This window comes from Dipodomys merriami, unplaced genomic scaffold (genome assembly GCF_024711535.1).
Source record: "Dipodomys merriami isolate MVZ:Mamm:240054 unplaced genomic scaffold, mDipMer1.0.p SCAF_26, whole genome shotgun sequence".
Taxonomy (NCBI): domain Eukaryota; kingdom Metazoa; phylum Chordata; class Mammalia; order Rodentia; family Heteromyidae; genus Dipodomys; species Dipodomys merriami.
This window is the reverse complement of record NW_027204048.1, coordinates 8,446,373-8,467,017: the sequence shown is the minus strand read 5'-3', so window position 1 is coordinate 8,467,017 and position 20,645 is coordinate 8,446,373. Positions and strand designations below refer to the sequence as shown.

The following is a 20,645-nucleotide window of genomic DNA, read 5'->3' as shown; positions in this document are numbered from 1 at the left end:
GCCATGTTATCCACCTTCTTGGGGGCTGCAAAAACTGGGTAGAGCAAACTTTTTTGAGAAAAGCATAGAAATGAAAAATGTGCTCATTGATATTTAAGTGAACAGATTAGGAATCAGATTACTCATAACTGAATAGAGAGTCAGTGAACTGAATTACAGACCTGAAGAAATCCTTGGAATGCAGCAGATAGGATGAATAAAATAAGAATTATAACTTAGAAATTAGTTGGATGGAATGAGAGGGTAGAATGAGAAAGACTAACTGAACTCAGACTTCTATAAGAAGATAATAGATTAGAAGACTAGATAAGAATTGTCAAGGTATGAATTCTCATGTGGGTAATAAGAAGCATAAAATATTAAAGTACAGCTTGGATTTTAGTATATATAGCTAAACTATAGCATGGTTTAGCTTCTCTTAGACTACATAGGTAGTTAAACTCAAAAGCTTATGATTATAAATTCTTGGGATAGGCACTTTTTCATTACTAACTTAAGTGGGCTAAAAAGTAAGAGAGGCTTCTCTGAAGCACAAATAAGAATGGCCAATAGACACATGAAGAAATGTTCAACATCTCTGACCATGGAATACCAATACCAATAGTTATAGCTATCACATTTTTTAAATGTGTTAGTGCTTTCATGTATTTATTTACTTCATGTTCAAAACAGTACTGTGAGAAAATTGTGATCTTCATTCTTCAGATGAAGAAACTAAGATAGCTGCAGTATAAAGAGATTAAATACTTTGCACAAGGTTAAGCAGCTAGTAAGTAGTAAAAGGAAAAAAATCAGCTGCATCTTCACAGACCATACGGATCATTTTATTTCACTAATATGAAAAACAAATTAATGACTCTTCCGTAGACAAATGTAGGTAAATATTGAGTCTTTTTTTTTTTGTCAGTCATGGGACTTGAACTCTGGGCCTGGGCACTGTCCCTCAGCTCTTCAGCTCAAGGCTAGCACTCTATCACTTGAGTCACAGCGTCACTTCTGGTTTTCTGGTGGTTTATTGGAGATAAGAGTCGTACACAGGCTGGGAAGGTGGGTAGAATGCTTGCCTTGCATGCATACGGCCCTGGGTTTGTTTCCTCAGCACCACCTAAACAGAAAAAGCAGGAAGTGGCGATGTGGCTCAAGTGGTAGAATGCTAGCCTTGAGCTGGAGAACGAAGGGACAGTGCCAAGGCCCAGAGTTCAAGCCCCACAACTGACAAAAAGAAAAAAAAAGAAAAGAAAAAAAGAAAAAGTCTTATGGACGATCCTGCCTGGCCTGGCTTTGAACCGTAATCCTCAAATCTCAGCCTCCTGAGTAGCTAGGATTACAGGCATGAGCCACTAGCGTCTGGCTTAAATATTGAGTCTTAAGAAAGATTAAGATGGAGGGTGTGACACTGAACAAAATGCATTGTATACATAATTTGACATGTTAAATTGAAACCCCATTATAGAACTATTTGAGGATAATAAAAAATTAATAAAAAAGTGATTAGTTATTACAGGAGATTTTAAAGTAGGATGGAGTAAAAATATAGTTTATTCATTATTGTTTACTGTCTTTAATTATCACTCAAGGAAGCATAAAGAATGAATTTCAAGCCTTGGTTTAATTTCTGGGCATAGCTTATAAGAGAAATGCTTCCTTAATTTAAAAAATATCAGTGAACATATTTCCCATCTTTTACCATCTTCTCATTTTTTTTCCTCTTCTTTTTTTTTTTTTTTTTTTTTTTTTTTTTTTACAGAATGAAAGCCTTGGTCAAGGCACTTTTACAAAAATTTTTAAAGGCTTAAGAAGAGAAGTAGGAGACTATGGCCAATTACATGAAACAGAAGTTCTCTTAAAAGTTTTGGATAAAGCACATAGAAATTATTCAGAGGTATGTATATTCTTTGGGCAGTTAATGTAGTTTATGCCGTACAAATATGTGTTCTCATGTACACATAATATTCATGCATGAAGCATTTCAAAATATTGTAATTTAAATGTATATCTATAAGACCTTTCTGAGACTTCTGATATGGCTATAGAAAATTACAAGATTTTACAATAACGTTTCTAAACTATTTTTAGAATTTTATTATGAGTATTATTAAATCTCAATTTTATACTGTAGCAGCTGCTTTTAAACATGGCTTCCCAGGATTTTATGGTTTCATAGAGGTGCCTTTACAGTTCGGTCTATTTAAAAAGAAAAAGTGTATATAACACTGTAGTTAGGAACACTGAATGAAATGCGGATGACTCCGACTTTGAGAATCATCTAGCGATGCAACACAAGTTCATGATCTTTATGATGTTTTAAAAGGAGGTTAATGGAAGAGGATATGAAACAAGTAAGATGAGGAGTTCTAATCTAGAGCATGAAAGTGTTAGTGATTATGATCCTCTGAACGATCGTAACCAGAAGTTCTAGTCAACGATTGGTTGAGTTAGAATGATGTTAATACTATGAGAGCATCCTGATATAAGTTTCATACTTTATCTGTGCAAAAGCTATTCTTAGTTATTGAGGAACCATTATTTATTTATTTATTTATTTTTGGGTCTGGTAGTGGGGCCTGAACTCTGGGCCTGGGCGCTGTCCCTCAGCTTTTCAGCTCAAGGCTAGTGCTCTACCACTTGAGCCACAGCACCACTTCTGGCTTTTTTTCTTTTTGCTTATGTGGTATTGAGGAATCGAACCCAAGGCCTCAGGCATGCAAGGCAAGCGCTCTACTACTGAGCCACCTCCCTAGCCCCTGAGGAACCATTATTTAGAGCTTACATTAATCTACCTCAGTCTCATATCATGATATGAATTGTCTACCTCTAGTTCTTACTCAGTAACTATTCTAGGTGTTACAGTCTAAGCCTGTTTGACTTGCATTATTCATACTGTCCTCAGCCACTATTGCTTTCTCTCAGTGCTGTCTCCACATTTCACATTTACTAAGAGATTTCCTCAGAATAAACCCAAACATCAAGGTTGATGCCACTTGCAAGTCCATATTAAGGGACCAAAGCATATTGTAACCTGCTAAGAAGAAAGTGCATTTCTTTTATGACACTGAATATCTTCTTTATCTCTGTATATTTATAAATAAATAAAACAATAATTCTTTAGCATTATTTTTCTTTTCCTTAGTCGTTCTTTGAGGCAGCAAGCATGATGAGCCAACTTTCTCACAAGCATTTGGTTTTAAATTATGGAGTATGTGTCTGTGGAGAGGAGAGTAAGTAAAACACTGGCTTTTTATGTTAATACCATGTCTTTTTCAGAGAATCTATGGTTGTTTATATAAACAATTCAATTTCAGGGTACAGGGATCAATGTAAACAATACTTTATTGCAAATTAGATATCCTTGAACTTAACAGCATTATATGATTGTTCAGTTACATCTTACACAAAAAAGTGGTGAAATTTAAAACACAGAAATCAATTAATGCCCAAGTGCTAGAGTATTATTATAATAAATGTACAGCTTTTTTGTTCACCATAGTAGTGCATATTATGGTGGTTAAACATAATATTTGAGCAGTGGCTCTTTCCATACACACTTATTAGAAATTAGGAGGTTATAGCATATAGCTGACAGACTGAATTAGCAGTTGATCTGACTGAAATGATTGTATACTGCTATTAGATATAGTCTCCAGGTATATTGGAGTAATTATATATTACATTACATTGTACTCTGTATAGTAAAATGTATGTTGTATATTTTACATGTAATTATATATTCTGTATTTAATTGTTTATTCCTGCATCACATCATGAATAAATATAAACATAATGTACATGGTGTAAATCCATTATGCTTTTAAATGAATTTTGTTTAATTTCTTTACCCATCGTATTTGCATGCAACATAAATGTACTTATAAAAAGTTTGAATTTTATGTTTAAATAATACATCTAATACATATGCTTAAGACTTATTATTACCTATATTTTAATACAGATATTTTGGTTCAGGAGTTTGTAAAATTTGGATCATTAGATACATATCTGAAAAAGAACAAAAGTTCTATCAATATATTATGGAAACTTGGAGTGGCTAAGCAGCTGGCATGGGCCATGCATTTTCTAGTAAGTAATTACTATTTTGTTTTTGCCAAAACTTGCTTTATCTTATGAGCAGTGTAGAAATTATTTTGTCCTAGCACTAAGAAACAAATCTTTGAATAGATGCCAAGTAATTCAAAACAATCTGTTAGGTGTTAAAAAGGGATTACTTCAGGAATATGTTTATTTATGTAAAATCTGTTTGGAAAGGAATAGCTTTGTCATCCCATCAATCTCCTCTTGATAGACAACCTGTAGTTCTTAACATTTGGGGTTAGCAAATTTAGCCAAAAAATATTCAGAAACATGTTACGTTACTGTGGATAGCAGAGAATGCCTTATTATGATATTTGAGGGCAATTGGAACATTATGGAAAGGCAGAATTGACAGAGAAGCAGAGTACTGGAGTGACAGCCAGTTATCCTACCCCTCGAGTAAACCTATGGCTGCTGAGCTGAAGATAATATTTCCTAATGTCAGCTGCCATCTAGAAAGACTTACCATTTAGAATTTCAGCTCTGAGAAGTAGAGTAATACTGGGTAGATTTAACTTATTCACTTCATTATGATGGATTATTGTGTCATTTAAAGGATAAACCAGGAAATTTTCTGCTGTTGTCTCAAAACATGCCTCTAAGTTAATATTTGTATGTTGTCTTATATAGCTTCTTTATTCTGTCTTGGAGCTTTAATCATGAAATGTTCAAATATTTGTGAGTTGATATTTGAATATATATGTATTTAACTTTAATAGGAAGAAAAAAACATTATTCATGGGAATGTATGTGCCAAAAATATTCTACTTATCAGAGAAGAAGACAGGAAGACAGGAAATCCTCCTTTCATCAAACTTAGTGATCCTGGCATTAGCATTACAGTTTTACCAAAGGACAGTAAGTTCTACAGGGATTTCATTTAACTTCATTAAATATTGCTTGGGTAGTAACATAAAAAGCATGTTCAGTTTTCCTTGAACTTTCTATTACTCATGTGCTCTTGATTAATAATGTTTATCTGGCACTTGTAGCAGTTTCAATTAAGTTACAGGTACATCCTGGTCTCTGTCCTTCTTTCTTAGAGACATGTCATCATTGACTTGAGATAATTTTTAAAAACAATTTTTTCCCTAGTTATGTATGGAAGATGCAGTTTCATTTATTTTTACATTATATTTTCTCAAACTGTTCTTAAACTGCTTGAAAAAATATATCAAGCCCCTAGAACTTATTCAGCTAATTCTGATGTTTTAAAAGTTGCTTTAAAAAACCTTCTTACATCTGTTAATCTTGTTAGACATAATAACCTAAAAGTAAAATTTTCAGTTAAATAGTTTTTGGAGAGTCCAAACGACATTGCTATTTCACTATCTGAACTATTTTTTTCTAATTGAATGTTCTAAATGTAGACTCATACAATCAGTTTATGCATTGACATACAGTATTCTATTTGAGACTATGATACTTGGTACCTTATCCAACAGTGAAGACTATAATATGACAGTTATAAAGAAGAAATCTTGCACAATCTTAGACCTACTACTTGGGAAATTTTCTTTATTTGAATAGAAAATAAATATATTCACTTGGTAAAGGAGAAAGAACTCAGTGTTCTTTTTAATACTATTTATTTATTTGTTTATTTATTTATTTATTTTTGTGCTGATACTAGGGAATGAGCTGAGAGCTTAGCTTAGCTTTTTTGCTCAAAGCTGACATTTTACTATTTATTTGAACCACACCCCTGCTGCCCTAATGCCTTGTTTATACAGCAAAATATTTGTATTACTTTACTGAAACATACCAAAATATATTGCAGATTATCCCTCATATTCATTGATGTGTGTCAGAATACCTGGAAGTCAGAGTTCTTTTGCTTCTTCTTTCTTTGATTACTATCTTTGTAGTGCTATAATGACCCTTAGAAACTTCATTTGGGAAATTCCATTATCTGAGCAGTATCAATTCTAAACCCATAGTACCTCAAAATAATTTCGTTGTTCATCTGCCATAATGATAAATGCCTGTGGAGCTTGCTCATCTTCATTATAATAGCCACTGCTATTAAGTTATTAAACTTTTTGTCCCCATTAGTTTTACTACTTACATATTGTTAAAAAAACAGTTGAGAGATAGTTTCAGGACAAACTTTGTAAATGGAGATGGGGACAGGATTAATGAGAAGGTGTAGAGAAAGTGATATGCCAGTTGAGACACTATTGTGTAATAGAAGTAAGTTTAGTTGTGTGGAATTTATTGTACAAGATTCTAATTCTATCATGCTGCTAACAAACTGTGTGACTTTAAGCAAATTAATGTTTTTATGCCTTTCCATGTCCTTATTGTTAAAACTGAGCGAATTAGACAACCCAAAAGCTCTTAAGTTTATCTAAACATAATCAGGGGTAGTCCTTCTCTAATAATAAAAAAAGACTTGGTGAATTTGAAAATTATTTGCCTATAGAATAATGGTGTTGTGGAGGTTATGTATCTATCTTTTGTTCTGTTATTTATAAGTTCTTCAGGAGAGAATACCATGGGTACCACCTGAATGCATTGAAAATCCTAAAAATCTAAATTTGGCAACAGACAAATGGAGTTTTGGTACCACTTTGTGGGAAATCTGCAGTGGAGGAGATAAACCTCTGAGCGCTCTCGATTCTCAAAGAGTAAGTTAATACAGACCATGGAGGTAGAAAAACTTTGTGGTCCTTTATATTTCTTTCACATGATTTGCTATTTCTTAGCCCACCTCATTTTAACGAGAAAGTTTATGCAGCTTATAGAAAGTTTAACAGTATTATAAAGTTTATTCTCAGTTTTTTGTTCTTTAACTATAGAAGCTTCAGTTCTATGAAGATAGGCACCAGCTTCCTGCACCAAAGTGGACAGAATTAGCAAATCTTATAAATAATTGTATGGATTATGAATCAGATTTCAGGCCTTCTTTCAGAGCCATTATACGGGACCTTAACAGTTTATTTACTCCAGGTATGTATAGTTGGAGAGAACCTATTGATCCCTTCCTTATCTTTCTATCTTTATTGTATTTTTTTTACTAGTTTTGCCCTCTCTTCCAAGATGTTCTTTGATGTCTTCTAAGACCTTTTAATTTCTTGTACTGATACAACTTCTCATACTTTGTGTATTTTTTTGTTTTTAAAAAAGCCTTTTTCTCCTTCAGTAACCTAATTTTATTTACTCATTTGTTCCTTTAAAAAAAAACACAATTTATGCCTATGGAAGGGAAGTTTGAGACTCCAGACTGTTTTTAGTTTTCCAGTTAATGAGAAGCATGTTTATTTGGCTGAATTGACTTTGTGATAACAAGTCTTTATTGTTTACTCGATTTTTGACTTCTTAATAACAACTCTTTTATAATTAATTTTCTAAACATGAGGTAGACTTGTTTGTTCTAACTTCCTTTTAGATATTGAGCTAAAGTTATGTAGGTATTTAATAAGTGCTTCAGTACTGTTCATTATAACCTTTATGAATATTAAAACTATCTTTTAGGAAAGTAATCATCCTTGGCAAGATTTTTCTTAAGAACCTATCAGGTTATGAGAAATAAAGTTCCCATTAATATAATCTATAAGCCGGTTTTAGTTTTTCTATATCACTTAGTGTTTCTAACTCATTGTGATTATTTTATCAACTTGAATATGTATGATTTCACCCCAAGAATGTATTTGCCAACCTAAGATAATGATATTCTTTATTTGTCTAGATTATGAACTATTAACAGAAAATGATATGTTACCAAACATGAGGATAGGTGCTCTAGGGTTTTCTGGTGCTTTTGAAGACAGGGACCCTACACAATTTGAAGAGAGACACTTGAAATTTCTACAGCAACTTGGGAAGGTAAATTATCGCAAGTTTTTCAAATAGAGTATGGTCATACAACCCTTTATTTAGGAAGATAAAGAGACTTTAGATAATCCTTTTCTTTTTTATTGATTACAGTTATATAAGTCAGGTAATGAGTAGCTTTCGTTTTGGACAGTGTCACCCCTTGCCTCGCTCTCTCCCAGTTTTTCCCTCCCGTGTCTACGCATAAGTTGTATAGTTCCATTTTCAGGTTAGTGTCTAATGACTGCTCCATTTTTTCACCCTTTGTCTCTCCATTTCTGTTTCCCTCTCTTGCCCTTCTTAAGACAGATAAATGAACAAACAAGACAAAAGAAAAGAAAAGAAAACCCACCACAAAGAAAAAATCTTTGTTTCCATTTCCTGGAGTTCATTTAGATAAATATTACTTTATCTGATCAGATGCACATAGGCACTGAGCCTTTGTGTTCCTCTCCTGAAAAAATCTTCTTTCCGTCTTACTGTGTGCAAATATCTAGAGGCTTTGAAGAATCTTTAAAATTCATTTTTGACCATTTTAAGGGTTATCTGTAGAAAAAAGGCTTGTCAGATATTAGAGAAATTTTGTATTACATAAGCAACTTTCATTGCAGAAGAACATCTCAGAGCCCGTCACACATAATGTACATTGAACATCTTCAAGAGGATGATAAAGGAGGCAGTACTTCACAAATTGCTATGACCATGGGACTCTTGCTTGACAGGAGTTTGTAGTTCATGATGTGTGAGTTAGTGAAGCAGAGAAAGGAATACTCAAATATTTCGGCCTGTCTTTAGACATCTCAGAGGAAAAAAAATCTTCTGATTGCTTGCTGCCTAGGACATTGACTGGATAAAGTTCTCTAAGACAGCCTCCGGCAAGGTCATGATAGCCTGTAGGTTGTAAGCAAGACCAGAAAAGGCTCATTTTAGAAGGTCTAACCACAGTATTACTCTCTCGCTTCTTCCTCTAAGCTTGCTTGCATAAGTATAAGCTTCCAGATTATTTATTGTTATGAATTAGATTTTGGTATAGATATAAAAGTCTCATTTAGGCCTTAAAATTAAACTATAAGTTCCAAATTGAGCTTCCCTAGAGCTAAACATTGGAGGTTATACTAAAATATTTGCTTAGCCATATTAATACTTTGCTCATTTATCTTTGTTTAAAAAATACTCTTGGTTATCTTTGAAGTAATGTAGCAATGAGAACAAAAAGTTCAGATATCTTGGGTGTATTAGGTATATTGGTGTGTAACAAATTACCCTTAACAGCCAAAAGCAACACTTAATTATCTTCAGTTTTTTGAGTCAGGAATTTAGGAAGCTGTTTAACTCAGGGGAAAAGATATAAAACTCTTAATTTCTCAGTGTTAAATTTTAAGATATTATTTTACAGTAATTTCTGAAAAATACCAATTTGAGATAGACATTTTACTGTCTCTATTTTAGGGAGGAAAAAAATAATGATGGTCAGAGAGGGAATTGAACTTCCCAAGGTCACAATGAGATGAATTAGTGAACCAAAATTCTAGCTCTGTTCTGTTTGGCCTGAGTCCTAGGTCTTATCCACCTTGTGTCCTTCCAAACTATAGTTTAGGTTTTAAAGAAGATTTCAAGTACATAACTGGAAATAAAGTTGCTCAAGATCTACATTCCTAGAGAATTCAATAATATCTTAAATATACTAATTGGTATTAATACCAAAACCCTATACTTGACTTTAAATGTTAGGTATCAGCTTACCAATCCTATGTAGGTAAGTCTTAAGAGTGGATTTCCTTAAAAACTGACCTCAAATGTATTTCTTTCTCTCTCTCTATATATATTCCATATATATACATATATATGTATATATATATATCTTCCATAGTCTAAAAATGCCTTCTTTTTTTTTTTTTCTTTTGTGCTGGTTACCTAGGGCTTGAACTCAAGGCCTGGATGCTGTGTCTGAACTTTTTTATTCAAGGCTAACACTCTCTATTTGAGCCACAGCTCTACTTCCAGGTTATTTTGGTAGTTAATTGGAGTTTTACAGGCTTTTCTGCTTGGGCTGGCTTTGAACGTCAGTCCTCAAATCTAAGCCTCCCTGAGTAGCTAGAAATCACAGGCTTGTGCCACTGCCTCCTGTCTTAAAATACCTTATTTCTTAAAGCAGACTATTGACTATATAGTAGTTTGATTGGGCTACGATAATAAAATGCCATAGAATGGTTGACTTAAACAACAAGCATTATTAGTTTTCACAGTTCTAGAGGCTCAAAAGTCATAAGATCAGAGACCTATGAGGGTTTGGTTTCTAGTGAAGACTTTTTCTAGCTCTGTTTCTGTTTTTTAGCCTGACCATAAAGCATTAGGACTTCACTCTTATGTCTTAATTTAACATTTATCACTCCTACGTAAGGCTCTACTTCCAAGCCACATTGGGAATTAGAGTTTCATCATAAACATTTTAGGGGCACACAGTAGTCCATAACAGACCCTCACTGTTAATGACGTCAAAGGGAATATTGTAAAGAAGAAAATTTCTTCCTGACAGTGAATGATAAAAATTTAGGGATCCTCTAGCATTACTCTTGTATTAGTAAATGATTCATCATTTGTATGAATGCATTTTTTCAAGTAATTTATATTTCAGTATATATTTCTTTTGAAGAAGTTAAGTTTTATATACCAACTTGTTGAAATCATGCCATTTTCTTGCTCTAAAACTTGCCAAATAAAAGCTTAGTGATATGCCTATTACTTCTAGCTCCTGAGACTTCATGTATAATTAGCATTAGTAATTTATTTTAAAAAACTAAAGTCTTCCAACCATTTGTGTTGTTTAGGGTAATTTTGGAAGTGTGGAGATGTGCCGATATGACCCTCTGCAGGACAACACTGGGGAGGTAGTGGCTGTTAAAAAGCTCCAGCACAGTACTGAAGAGCACCTCAGAGATTTTGAAAGGGAAATTGAAATCTTGAAATCCCTGCAGCATGACAACATTGTCAAGTACAAAGGAGTGTGCTATAGTGCTGGTATGTTGCCTATAGGAACTGTTAAATTCAAATGGTAATAGAAACATAAAACTGTTTGAAGATCTGGGCTTAGCATATGCCAATGCCAGAGAGATGTTCTAAATGACTGGAGATGGAGTGTAGTGATAGTAGGCTCAGGAAATCTTTAGCTGGTTAACCAGTCATTCTCCTTACCACTTTTTCAAGAGTATACTTTTAACAAGAGTATACTTTTTTTAAAAAAAGAAATTATATTTCCTTATGTTTTTAATGAAAATATTTTTAGAAGAGATACACTTGTTTAATATAAATGAGGAGAAAAGAAAGTTTTATTGGTTAAGCTGAAAGAGTTACAGAAGTCTATAACTTTTAAAGCTTTTAAAAAAATAACTGGTGTTTTAGTTAAAATCATCACTAAATCTTAAAGCATAAAAATAATTTCTAGCAGTATGAAATGATCATTATTTTATTTTGAAAGCCTGCCAAGCAAAATCTCACATTTATCTCCTATTTCAGTATTTTCACAGTCTTTTGAATCAGACTAGCGAAGATTAAAACTGAGTTCAGAGCTACTTTCTCTTGAAAGCCCTTCTAACAGGCACTATCAATTTACAAAAATAACAGATGCATACCAGTGCCTTTTGTCTGTTCTTACTGAAGTTTGCTTTCCATTGTGATGGTCTAGAGGTTAAAGACTTAAATGAAAAAACTTAAACAGTTGTTTTCATTTGATTTTTATTATAAATGTGTAAAAAGTAATTGTATTAATTAATGTCTCATTTCTGATGAAAAAGAAAAAGTTTGTGTTCTAAACAACTACTTCACTTGTAATAAAGATTTATCATCTTATATTCATGTATGCATATATATATGAATGTGTATACATATATATGTCTTTTATATATGCTTTTTCCCCAAATTACATCAGTAAAATATAATAAAGTAGTAACATATTATGTTCTGTTTGTGTATTAAAAGGCCGGCGTAATTTAAGATTAATTATGGAGTATTTACCTTATGGAAGTTTACGAGACTATCTTCAAAAACATAAAGAACGGATAGATCACAAAAAACTTCTGCAGTATACATCTCAGATATGCAAGGTATCTAACATCTTAGTTATTTGTTGTGGACCAAATGAGCTTGTTGAACTAATTTAGAAATCCTGTAAACTTTTCCTTAGCTAATAAAAGGAACTAAAAGGAACAAGACCATTTAAATCATACTTATACAACTACAAAAAAAATTTACTTTCTCCACAGGGTATGGAGTATCTTGGTACGAAAAGATACATCCACAGGGATCTGGCAACAAGAAATATATTGGTAGAGAATGAGAACAGAGTTAAAATTGGAGATTTTGGATTAACTAAAGTCTTGCCACAAGACAAAGAATACTATAAAGTGAAAGAACCTGGTGAAAGTCCCATATTCTGGTGAGTACAGTATTTTTCAACAAAATAAAATATAATCATATAACACAAAAGTTCATTTTTTTATTATTTTGACTATACAGTGTTAATGCTTAATAATAGAAAACATTTTATGGGTTATTTTATATTTAATCCTCATAACAACCTTTGAAGTATATGTTATTATTATTACAGATTGAGCCCTAAACTGAAAATTCAAAATACTCTGAAATCTAACAATGTCATTTACATGATGCTCAAGTTGTTTCAGATTTTGGAGCATTTGACTCATTTAGTTATAAAAATATTTCCCAGACCTGGGTGCTGGTGGCTGATGTCTGTAAGCCTAGCTACTCAGTAGGCTGAGGTCTGAGGATCATAATTCAAAGCTAGCCCAGGCAGAACAGTCCCTGAGACTTTTATCTCCGGTTAATCACCAAAAAGCTGAAAGTGGAGTTTTGGCACAAGGGTAGAGTTCTAACCTTGAGCAAAAGTCAGGCAACATTCAGCATCTAAACCCTAAGCCCCAGAACTGGCACCAAAAAAAAACTATTTCTAAACCACATGATATATTTATACATATACATATACATATGCATATATGTATATATGTAAAAACTATATAGTGGAATATGATGAAAATTATCTGCTAGCTGGCAGTCTGTTTCTTTTTTTATATGGGGTCTGAACTCAGGCCCTCATACTTCTAGTTGGGGTACTATACCATTTGAGCCACATGTCATCCCTTTTTAGCTTTTATTATTTTTCAGGTAAGGTTTCACATTTCTTCTCAGTTCACAATTCTACCTATACTATGCTACCCACTTAGATGAGATCACAGACACACATGACTGAACTATTTATTGATATGGTAGGAGGTCTCATTAATTTTGCCTGGCTGGCATTAAACCTCAATCCTCCCTGTCTCCTCCTCTGCTAGTATTTGGGGTTACAGGCATGACCTATCACATCTGGCCATTCCTTTTCGATTTTATTGAAAAAAAGATGAAAGATACATTTTACTCATCCACTGACTTGTTGAATTAAAACTCCTTAGTACAATTAATTAAAACAAAAAAAAAACTAGAGGAAAAGCTTCTACTTAAGTAGTTTTAAATATTGAAGCATAGTTTCAGGATGCATAGAGCATCCTTCTTCTTCTTTTTTATAATTGTGGAGCTTGAACTCAGGGCCTGGGCATTGTCCCTGTGCCTTTTCCTTTTAAGGCTAGTGCTCTATCACTTTGAGTTATAGCACCAGTTCCTGTTTTCTGGTGGTTAATTGGAGATAAGAGCCTCATGGATTTTATTGCCTACCAGAGAAGCCTTATTTTGTTCTTACTACAGAGTACCATTTGGGCAATCTTTATGCCATCCGAGTTACTTTGCACCTGGTTTGCCAATCTCCATAGTGGTCATAAGGATCTAAGGAATTGGTAGCTCATTAGACATTGAAATGAAGAGTAAAAAAATAATTCTTAAGATTTTCAGCTTGGTATAGTCCTAGCTACTTGGAATTGAGAGATCAGGGCATCATGGTTCTAGGCCAACCTGGGCCAAAAGAAGTTCATGAAACTTCATCTTAGCTACTGAGGAAGCACAGTGGTTTCATATAATGGCATATGCCTGGCATTCTGGGACATGGGGAAACAAAGATAAAGATTGAAGCCCAGGCTGGCCTGAGAATAAACCAATGACCTACTTTGAAAATAGCTATCCAAAAAGAGGCTGTTATAGTATCTGCACAGCAAGTAGGGGCCCTGAGTTTATTCTCCAATACTGGGAAAAATAAAAACCAAAGTCAAACAGATTTTGACACTAATCATTGTATAAGGAAAGTAAAATAATCAGCAATATTTGGAAAGGTGGGAATGGTGTTCTGTTTGCCCTTAGACATTTAATGTGAAAATGTTGGGTATGTCTGGAGAATTAAAGATTAAAACCATGGTTATAAATTCAGGAATCTTTAGTATTTAGGTGGATGATACTATCTAAGGAAAAGTTTCTTTAAATGAGAGAAGAGTGAGTCACTTTTGTTTAAGGAATTATAGAAAGTGCATGAAAGCCACTACTCAAAAGTCAGCATTTTAAGGAAGCTCTTCTGAGGATAGCAGCCTGATTTCTGATATGTTGATGTTTCACAACTTTTTTTGTAATACAATGGTATTTTTTAATTTGTTGGTTGGTTGGTGTATTTTTATGTCGATACTGGAGCTTGAACTCAGGGCTTCATGCTCCTGATTGGGTTTTTTGCTCAAGGCTGGCACTTTGCGACTTGACACACCACCTCCACTTCTGTTTTTTTGGTTTTTTTTTTTTTTTTTTTTTTTTTTTTTCTGGCCTCTGGTTTTCTGGCTTTGAACCTTAGTCCTCATAATTCAGCCTCTTGAATAGCCAGAAATGCAGGCTTGAGGCACCAGTACCTTGTTTAATCAATAGTTTTTTAAATAGAATACTATTCAAGAGAGTTTTGGCCTGTGGCTAATGAATATCTTGTTTCCATTATTGCGTTTACTTTTATTACAGAGATGGCTATAGAGATCTGTTTTTAGACTGATGAGTTTAAAAGTATATATATATATATATATATATATATATATACTATATATATATATATACATATATATATACATATATAAACTCTATAAACAATATCAAATAACTTTTAAATGTTCTTTATGAATTACAGGTATGCTCCAGAGTCACTGACAGAGAGCAGGTTTTCTGTGGCCTCAGATGTTTGGAGCTTTGGAGTGGTTTTGTATGAACTTTTCACATATATTGAGAAGAGTAAAAGTCCACCAGTGGTCAGTATATTATACTTTTTATTTCACCATCACCTTTGCTTTTTTAACCACGAGAAAGGCTTTATCAAAAGAATAAGCTATGAGCTGATTTTCAAGCCTCTTATTGCTTATTTAAAGGCAGTTTTCATCAAAACCACTAAGTTTATTCACTAAATTTAATTTTTTTAATGAAGAAGGGTTTTATAGCACTATGTGGTGTATTTATAGCACTGTGTGGTGTATTAGTACATTTTCTGTTACTATAACAAATGATCTGATACTGAGTACCTGGTAATAAAAAGCAATTTATTTAACTCATTGTTTTTGGAGACTGAAAGTTCAGTATCAAACCATCTTGTCTGTTCCAGCCTCCTGTGGAGGACCTGTTTGCTGAATCGCAACATAACAGATAGGTAGGCAAAAAGATAATTAGCATGCCGAAGCAAGCATATTGCAACACTTGAAGCTAGAGAGCCAGAAGGAGTCAGTCTTGTTCTTTCTGTAAAGTAGTTTGTTCTATTGAGAACTGACACACTCTATGACATTAGCATTAAGAATTAATCCCATTCCCAATGGGAATTTGACCTCATTACTTTACCCTAGGGCAAAGCTTTACCCTGAGAACTAGCAGCCTTATTTCTGCTCTGTTGATGTTTCACAACTTTTTTGTAATACAATGGTATTTATTTATGGTTGATTGGTGTATTTTTGTGCCAGTACTGGAGCTTGAACTCAGAGCCTCATGTTCCTGATTGGCTTTTTTGTTGAAGGCTGCATACAAACATTTAGAAAAAGGCTACCTCCAAACTATTATTCTCTTATTAATATTTTAAGTATGTTTGGTAAGTTCATTCATTCTAGAACTTACAAAATTCAGAATAAATCTTTCTACCTAAATTTTACTGTTCATTATAGATTTCTTTCAATATAGAAAAATATGAAAAAATGAAAATCATTCCTGATATAGTTACTCAAAGGCAACCATGTTAACATTGTGATATTTTCCTCTATGTTTTTCTAAATTTTAAATAAGAGAGTGAATTTTTATGAAAAAAATAGTTTCATAAAATTAATATCATGCTGTGTAGTTTTCTTTTTTCTTTTTTTTTTTTTTTGGTACTGGGGATTGAACCCAGGATGTTGCGCTTGCTAGGCAAGCACTTTGCCACTGAGCTACATCCCAGTCCTATGCTGTGTAGTTTTCTATCCTCCCATTTTATTAAGTATTACATTTATGAATATTTTACTACATTAGTAAATCTTTACTGCATATATTATTTCTAATTGTTGGGCAACATTCCATTATAGTTATATATTTCTAGTTTTATATATAATCATTTTCTATTTTCACTCATTCTATATAACATTTCAGTGAACATTCTTAACATAAATGTTTATGTTTATCACTGGCTATCATGTAAGTAAGAATAAATGTAAAGAAAATAAATATAATGAACAAGAATAAAGATATAATTATAGGTGAGAGGTAATGGACTAGTAAAGACTTTGATGATTTCAAAATAATTTCTAGAAAGCTATACAAGATTATATATAAATAATAGTGCAGGGTTGGGAAGGTGGCTCAGTGGTAGAGCACTTGCCTTGCATGCATGAGGCCCTGGGTTCGATTCCTCAGCACCACATAAGCAAAAAGAAAAAAGCTGGAAGTAGCGCTGTGGCTCAAGTGGTAGAGCGCTAGCCTTAAGCTGAAGAGCTGAGGGATGGTGCCCAGGCCCAGAGTTCAGGCCCCATGACGGGACCCCCCCCCAATAAAAATAAAAATAAATAAATAATAGTGCATAATGGGTGTATCATTTGCCATGTTAACCATTACATTTTTAGGATATTTTGCCAAATTGAAATAAGTTATATTTAATTTGTACTTCTTGTAAGTATGATTGAATGTGTATTATCAAATCACTGAAAAGTAGACTTGTATTTCAGGAGTTTATGCGTATGATTGGTAATGATAAACAAGGACAGATGATTGTATTCCATTTGATAGAACTTCTGAAGAACAATGGAAGATTACCAAGACCAGATGGATGCCCAGATGAGGTAACAAGTTTTTTTTGTTTTGTTTTGTGTTGTTGTTTTTTTTTTTTTTTGGTGGTGGTGGTGGTGGTGGTGTGTGTGTGTGTGCGTGGTTGCATACAGGTTGATCCTAGGGCTTGAACTCAGGGCCTGGGTTCTGTCCTTGAGCTTCTGAGCTCAAGGCTAGCACTATATCACGGCTTCACTTTGGTTTTTTTTTGGTTTTTAATTGGAGTTAAAATTATCATGGGCTGCCGGGCGCTGGTGGCTCACGCCTGTAATCCTAGCTACTCAGGAGGCTGAGATCTGAGGATCGCGGTTCAAAGCCAGCCTGGGCAGGAGAGACTGTGAGACTCCTATCTCCAATAAACCACCAGAAAACCGGAAGTGGCGCTGTGGCTCAAGTGGTAGAGCGCTCGCCTTGAGCTGAAGAGCTGAGGGACAACGCCCAGGCCCAGAGTTCAAGCCCCACGACCGACAAAAAAAAAAAAAAAAAAAAAAAAAAAATTATCATGGGCTGAGGACACACTAGTGGCTCATGCCTGTAATCCTAGCTACTTAGGAGGCTGAGATCTGAGGATTGAGGTTTGAAGGCAGCCCAGGCAGAACAATGCCCATGAGACCCTTTTCTCCAATTAACCATTCATAAAACCAAAAATGGAGCTGTGGCTCAAAGTGGTAGAATGTGATCCTTGAGCTTAGGGACTCACTCAGACCATGATGTCAAGCCTCTCAACTGAAAAAAAAAAAAAAAAAGTCTCATGTGCTTTCTTTCCAGGACTGGCTTTCAATTGTGATTCCCAGACCTAGGCCTCCTGACTATCTAGGATTACAGACTTGAGCCACCAACACCCAGCTAATGATTTTTTAAGTCCATAGCAATCATCATCATCTTTTCCTTTTTACTCAGAGATCATTGAAATTACTGAGCTCTTAGATAAATAACATAAGCAAGTCACTGTGAATCAGATTTAATTATGACACATGCCCAGTATTAAAAAATCAAGTGAGAATTCCAAATTCATTTCTTCTACCTAGTGCTTTGTACTCATTATAAGTGTGGTTTATTTATTTTTACAGATTTATTTGATCATGACAGAATGCTGGAATAATAATGTCCATCAGCGCCCCTCCTTCAGGGACCTAGCATATCAGGTAGATCAGATACGGGACAGCATAGCTGGATGAAAGAAATGAACGACGTGGACACCGAGACCAAAGCAGACATCCAGAACAAAGGTTTTCACATTGCTGTGGACTATTATCACTCATCATTACTATGTAAATCATGATGCTTGCCAGAAGAGATGTGAAAATAGCTGCTTAAAACTTGGAAAGTTCAGTGTTTTCTTCATGCAGCTAACTGTACATGACTGTGATGGGAGATCTTGAATAAGAAATTTTGTAAAGTTTCATGAATTTTATCAGCCAGTATACCTCCTTCTCTGGCAAAAAAATAAATAACATTTGTCAACTCAACTTTTTGAGAGATGAAAATTACAGTGTAAATTTTGCCTTGTTGAAGATGCACAAAAATATGTACAGTTTTTACCACAGTGCATGTATTATACTTTGGCATCTTGTGTGATTTACACAAGGGCTAGTGTTCATTAGTAATGTTTTCTAATTTTTCCACAACTGATACACAATAACTTCACTGTACCAACAAATTACTGTGCTCAGAAAATTTAGTAGCACCGTTCTTGTTTTTGTTCATCCAAACTACTATCTGACGATATTTAGCAGGTGTATGATTTTTGGCTTACAGTTCCATGTATTGTAAATATTTTTCAAAGCAAAGGGAACAAAAGTCTATTTTATTTGTATAAGAATTTCCCCTATCCCTAAAGAATATGTTTTGAAATGGAACAAGCTTATAAAGAAATAACACAGTCTATTTTCTTATTTGTTTCTCTTGTATCTGTTTGTGGTGAATGTTTTTTAAATAGAAATATCTCCAAATTTTTTCTAAGACTATAATGAATAGTATTCTTTTACATTTTTGAGAATAAGAATGTTGGGAATGTTGTCATCCTTTGAGCTCTTGACTGCCAATAAGATTCTTTAGTCTTTGAGACCTGTGGTCATGCATTATTAAATGTAAGCATAAGCCATAACATAGTTTCTAAAATGTGCAAGCTCATTAAGATGCACAGTGGGCTAGGACATAAAGTCTAGAGACTATGTTTGAAGTTTTTATTACAGTTACAGAAGAGATTCCCTTTGTTAGAGTCTCATACTCAATGAGGAAATGAGCAACTTGATGAAATGTATGCTTGTCAATTTTATTACAGGATGCCAGTAGAAAATTCATAATGTATGTCTTTTAAAAAAAAGAGAAAATACATATTTTTAATAAGTATAAAGTATTATTTGTGTTGTCATCTGTTCTAGTGCTACTCCATTTAAGATCTAGTACCTAAAATAAAATGTGATAGTGGTTTTTGTGTGTGTTATTTATACAAAATTTAAGATGTTTGACATTTTGATAAAAAAATTTTTCTTATTTTATTTGCAAGTGATATATGCCATTTCAAAAAGACTTGCTTAAAACTTCTGATTGTTGGAAAAGGAAAGGGAAGAATCCTGTTTCCATTCTTTATCTTTAAGGAATTTTAGTAGGTTAACCAGATGCCGAAATCATCTAAAATGAGAATATATTACATTTTTTAAAATTTTGAGTAGATTCTTTGATAAAATTTAAATATAACTTTAATTTGTAAAGTCTTTTTAAGGGTCTATTTATGTAATTGTTAAGATAACTTTGAGTCTATTACTTTTCAAATTGAAAGTAGCAACCACACGTTATGCTTGATTTCAAAACTTTGTACATTATTACTTAAAAGTGAATTTTTCTCAGAGGTATGTAACATTTTGTTTTTAAAAACAAGCATGTGAATTTTGTTAAAACTTTTGAAATGTTTCATTTTCTAACTTAAAATAATTTCACAATATATTCTTAAGTTTGCAAGACCACCTTATTGTCAAATTCCAAGTTTACATGAAATTTCTTTTTCACTGAGGGTTTGTAATGTTTTAACTTTTGATTCTGAGCATACATAAAAAGAAGTTAATCTTGTACCTGTTTAACAGGTTCGCTATTAGAAAGAGGTAAGTAATAAACCAGTTAAGCTTAAGTGTTTCTTAATTTTTTGAAAATTTTCTTAGAATCCTGTAATTTTGTATATATTATACTATGTTATTATCTTTATATAAATCCTTACTTCCATGTATACTTGCTTTAGGAAGTTTTTTTTTTTTTTCATGCTATTTAAGTGTGCTTCCTGAAGCACTTTAATTTGCCATGGTAGAATTCTTTGTTATGTATCAAAGTTAGGTGAAATTTTTTTATTATAATTGGTAACTTCTGTTATTTAAATGTTGTCTAAACTGTTTACTGTCTTATAGATAGGAGGAAATGCCTTCATCCTCCTTGGAAAAATGGACTTATATGCTGGAATTATGTTAACTTCTTCATTGTAGCTTTAGCTTGTTTATACAAGGTTGAATAAT

The 20,645-nt window shown here is 33.4% G+C and overlaps 1 protein-coding gene across 3 annotated transcripts in view; it reads left to right on the top strand.

Moving 5' to 3' along the window:
• The window catches only part of Jak2 (Janus kinase 2), a 56,311-nt gene extending 36,730 nt beyond the window's left edge, over positions 1 to 19,581 (top strand). For all 3 annotated transcript variants that reach the window (XM_070035653.1, XM_070035652.1, XM_070035654.1), the window contains 13 exons: positions 1,748 to 1,882; positions 3,131 to 3,218; positions 3,950 to 4,077; positions 4,809 to 4,947; positions 6,568 to 6,719; positions 6,891 to 7,041; positions 7,781 to 7,917; positions 10,734 to 10,923; positions 11,881 to 12,005; positions 12,165 to 12,337; positions 15,002 to 15,119; positions 17,043 to 17,156; positions 18,213 to 19,581. In XM_070035653.1, coding sequence (XP_069891754.1) covers positions 1,748 to 1,882; positions 3,131 to 3,218; positions 3,950 to 4,077; positions 4,809 to 4,947; positions 6,568 to 6,719; positions 6,891 to 7,041; positions 7,781 to 7,917; positions 10,734 to 10,923; positions 11,881 to 12,005; positions 12,165 to 12,337; positions 15,002 to 15,119; positions 17,043 to 17,156; positions 18,213 to 18,320 — 1,758 coding nt within the window. In that variant the 3' untranslated portion in view covers positions 18,321 to 19,581. The remainder of the gene's footprint in view (positions 1 to 1,747; positions 1,883 to 3,130; positions 3,219 to 3,949; positions 4,078 to 4,808; positions 4,948 to 6,567; positions 6,720 to 6,890; positions 7,042 to 7,780; positions 7,918 to 10,733; positions 10,924 to 11,880; positions 12,006 to 12,164; positions 12,338 to 15,001; positions 15,120 to 17,042; positions 17,157 to 18,212) is intronic.
• The last annotated feature ends 1,064 nt before the right edge of the window (positions 19,582 to 20,645 follow it).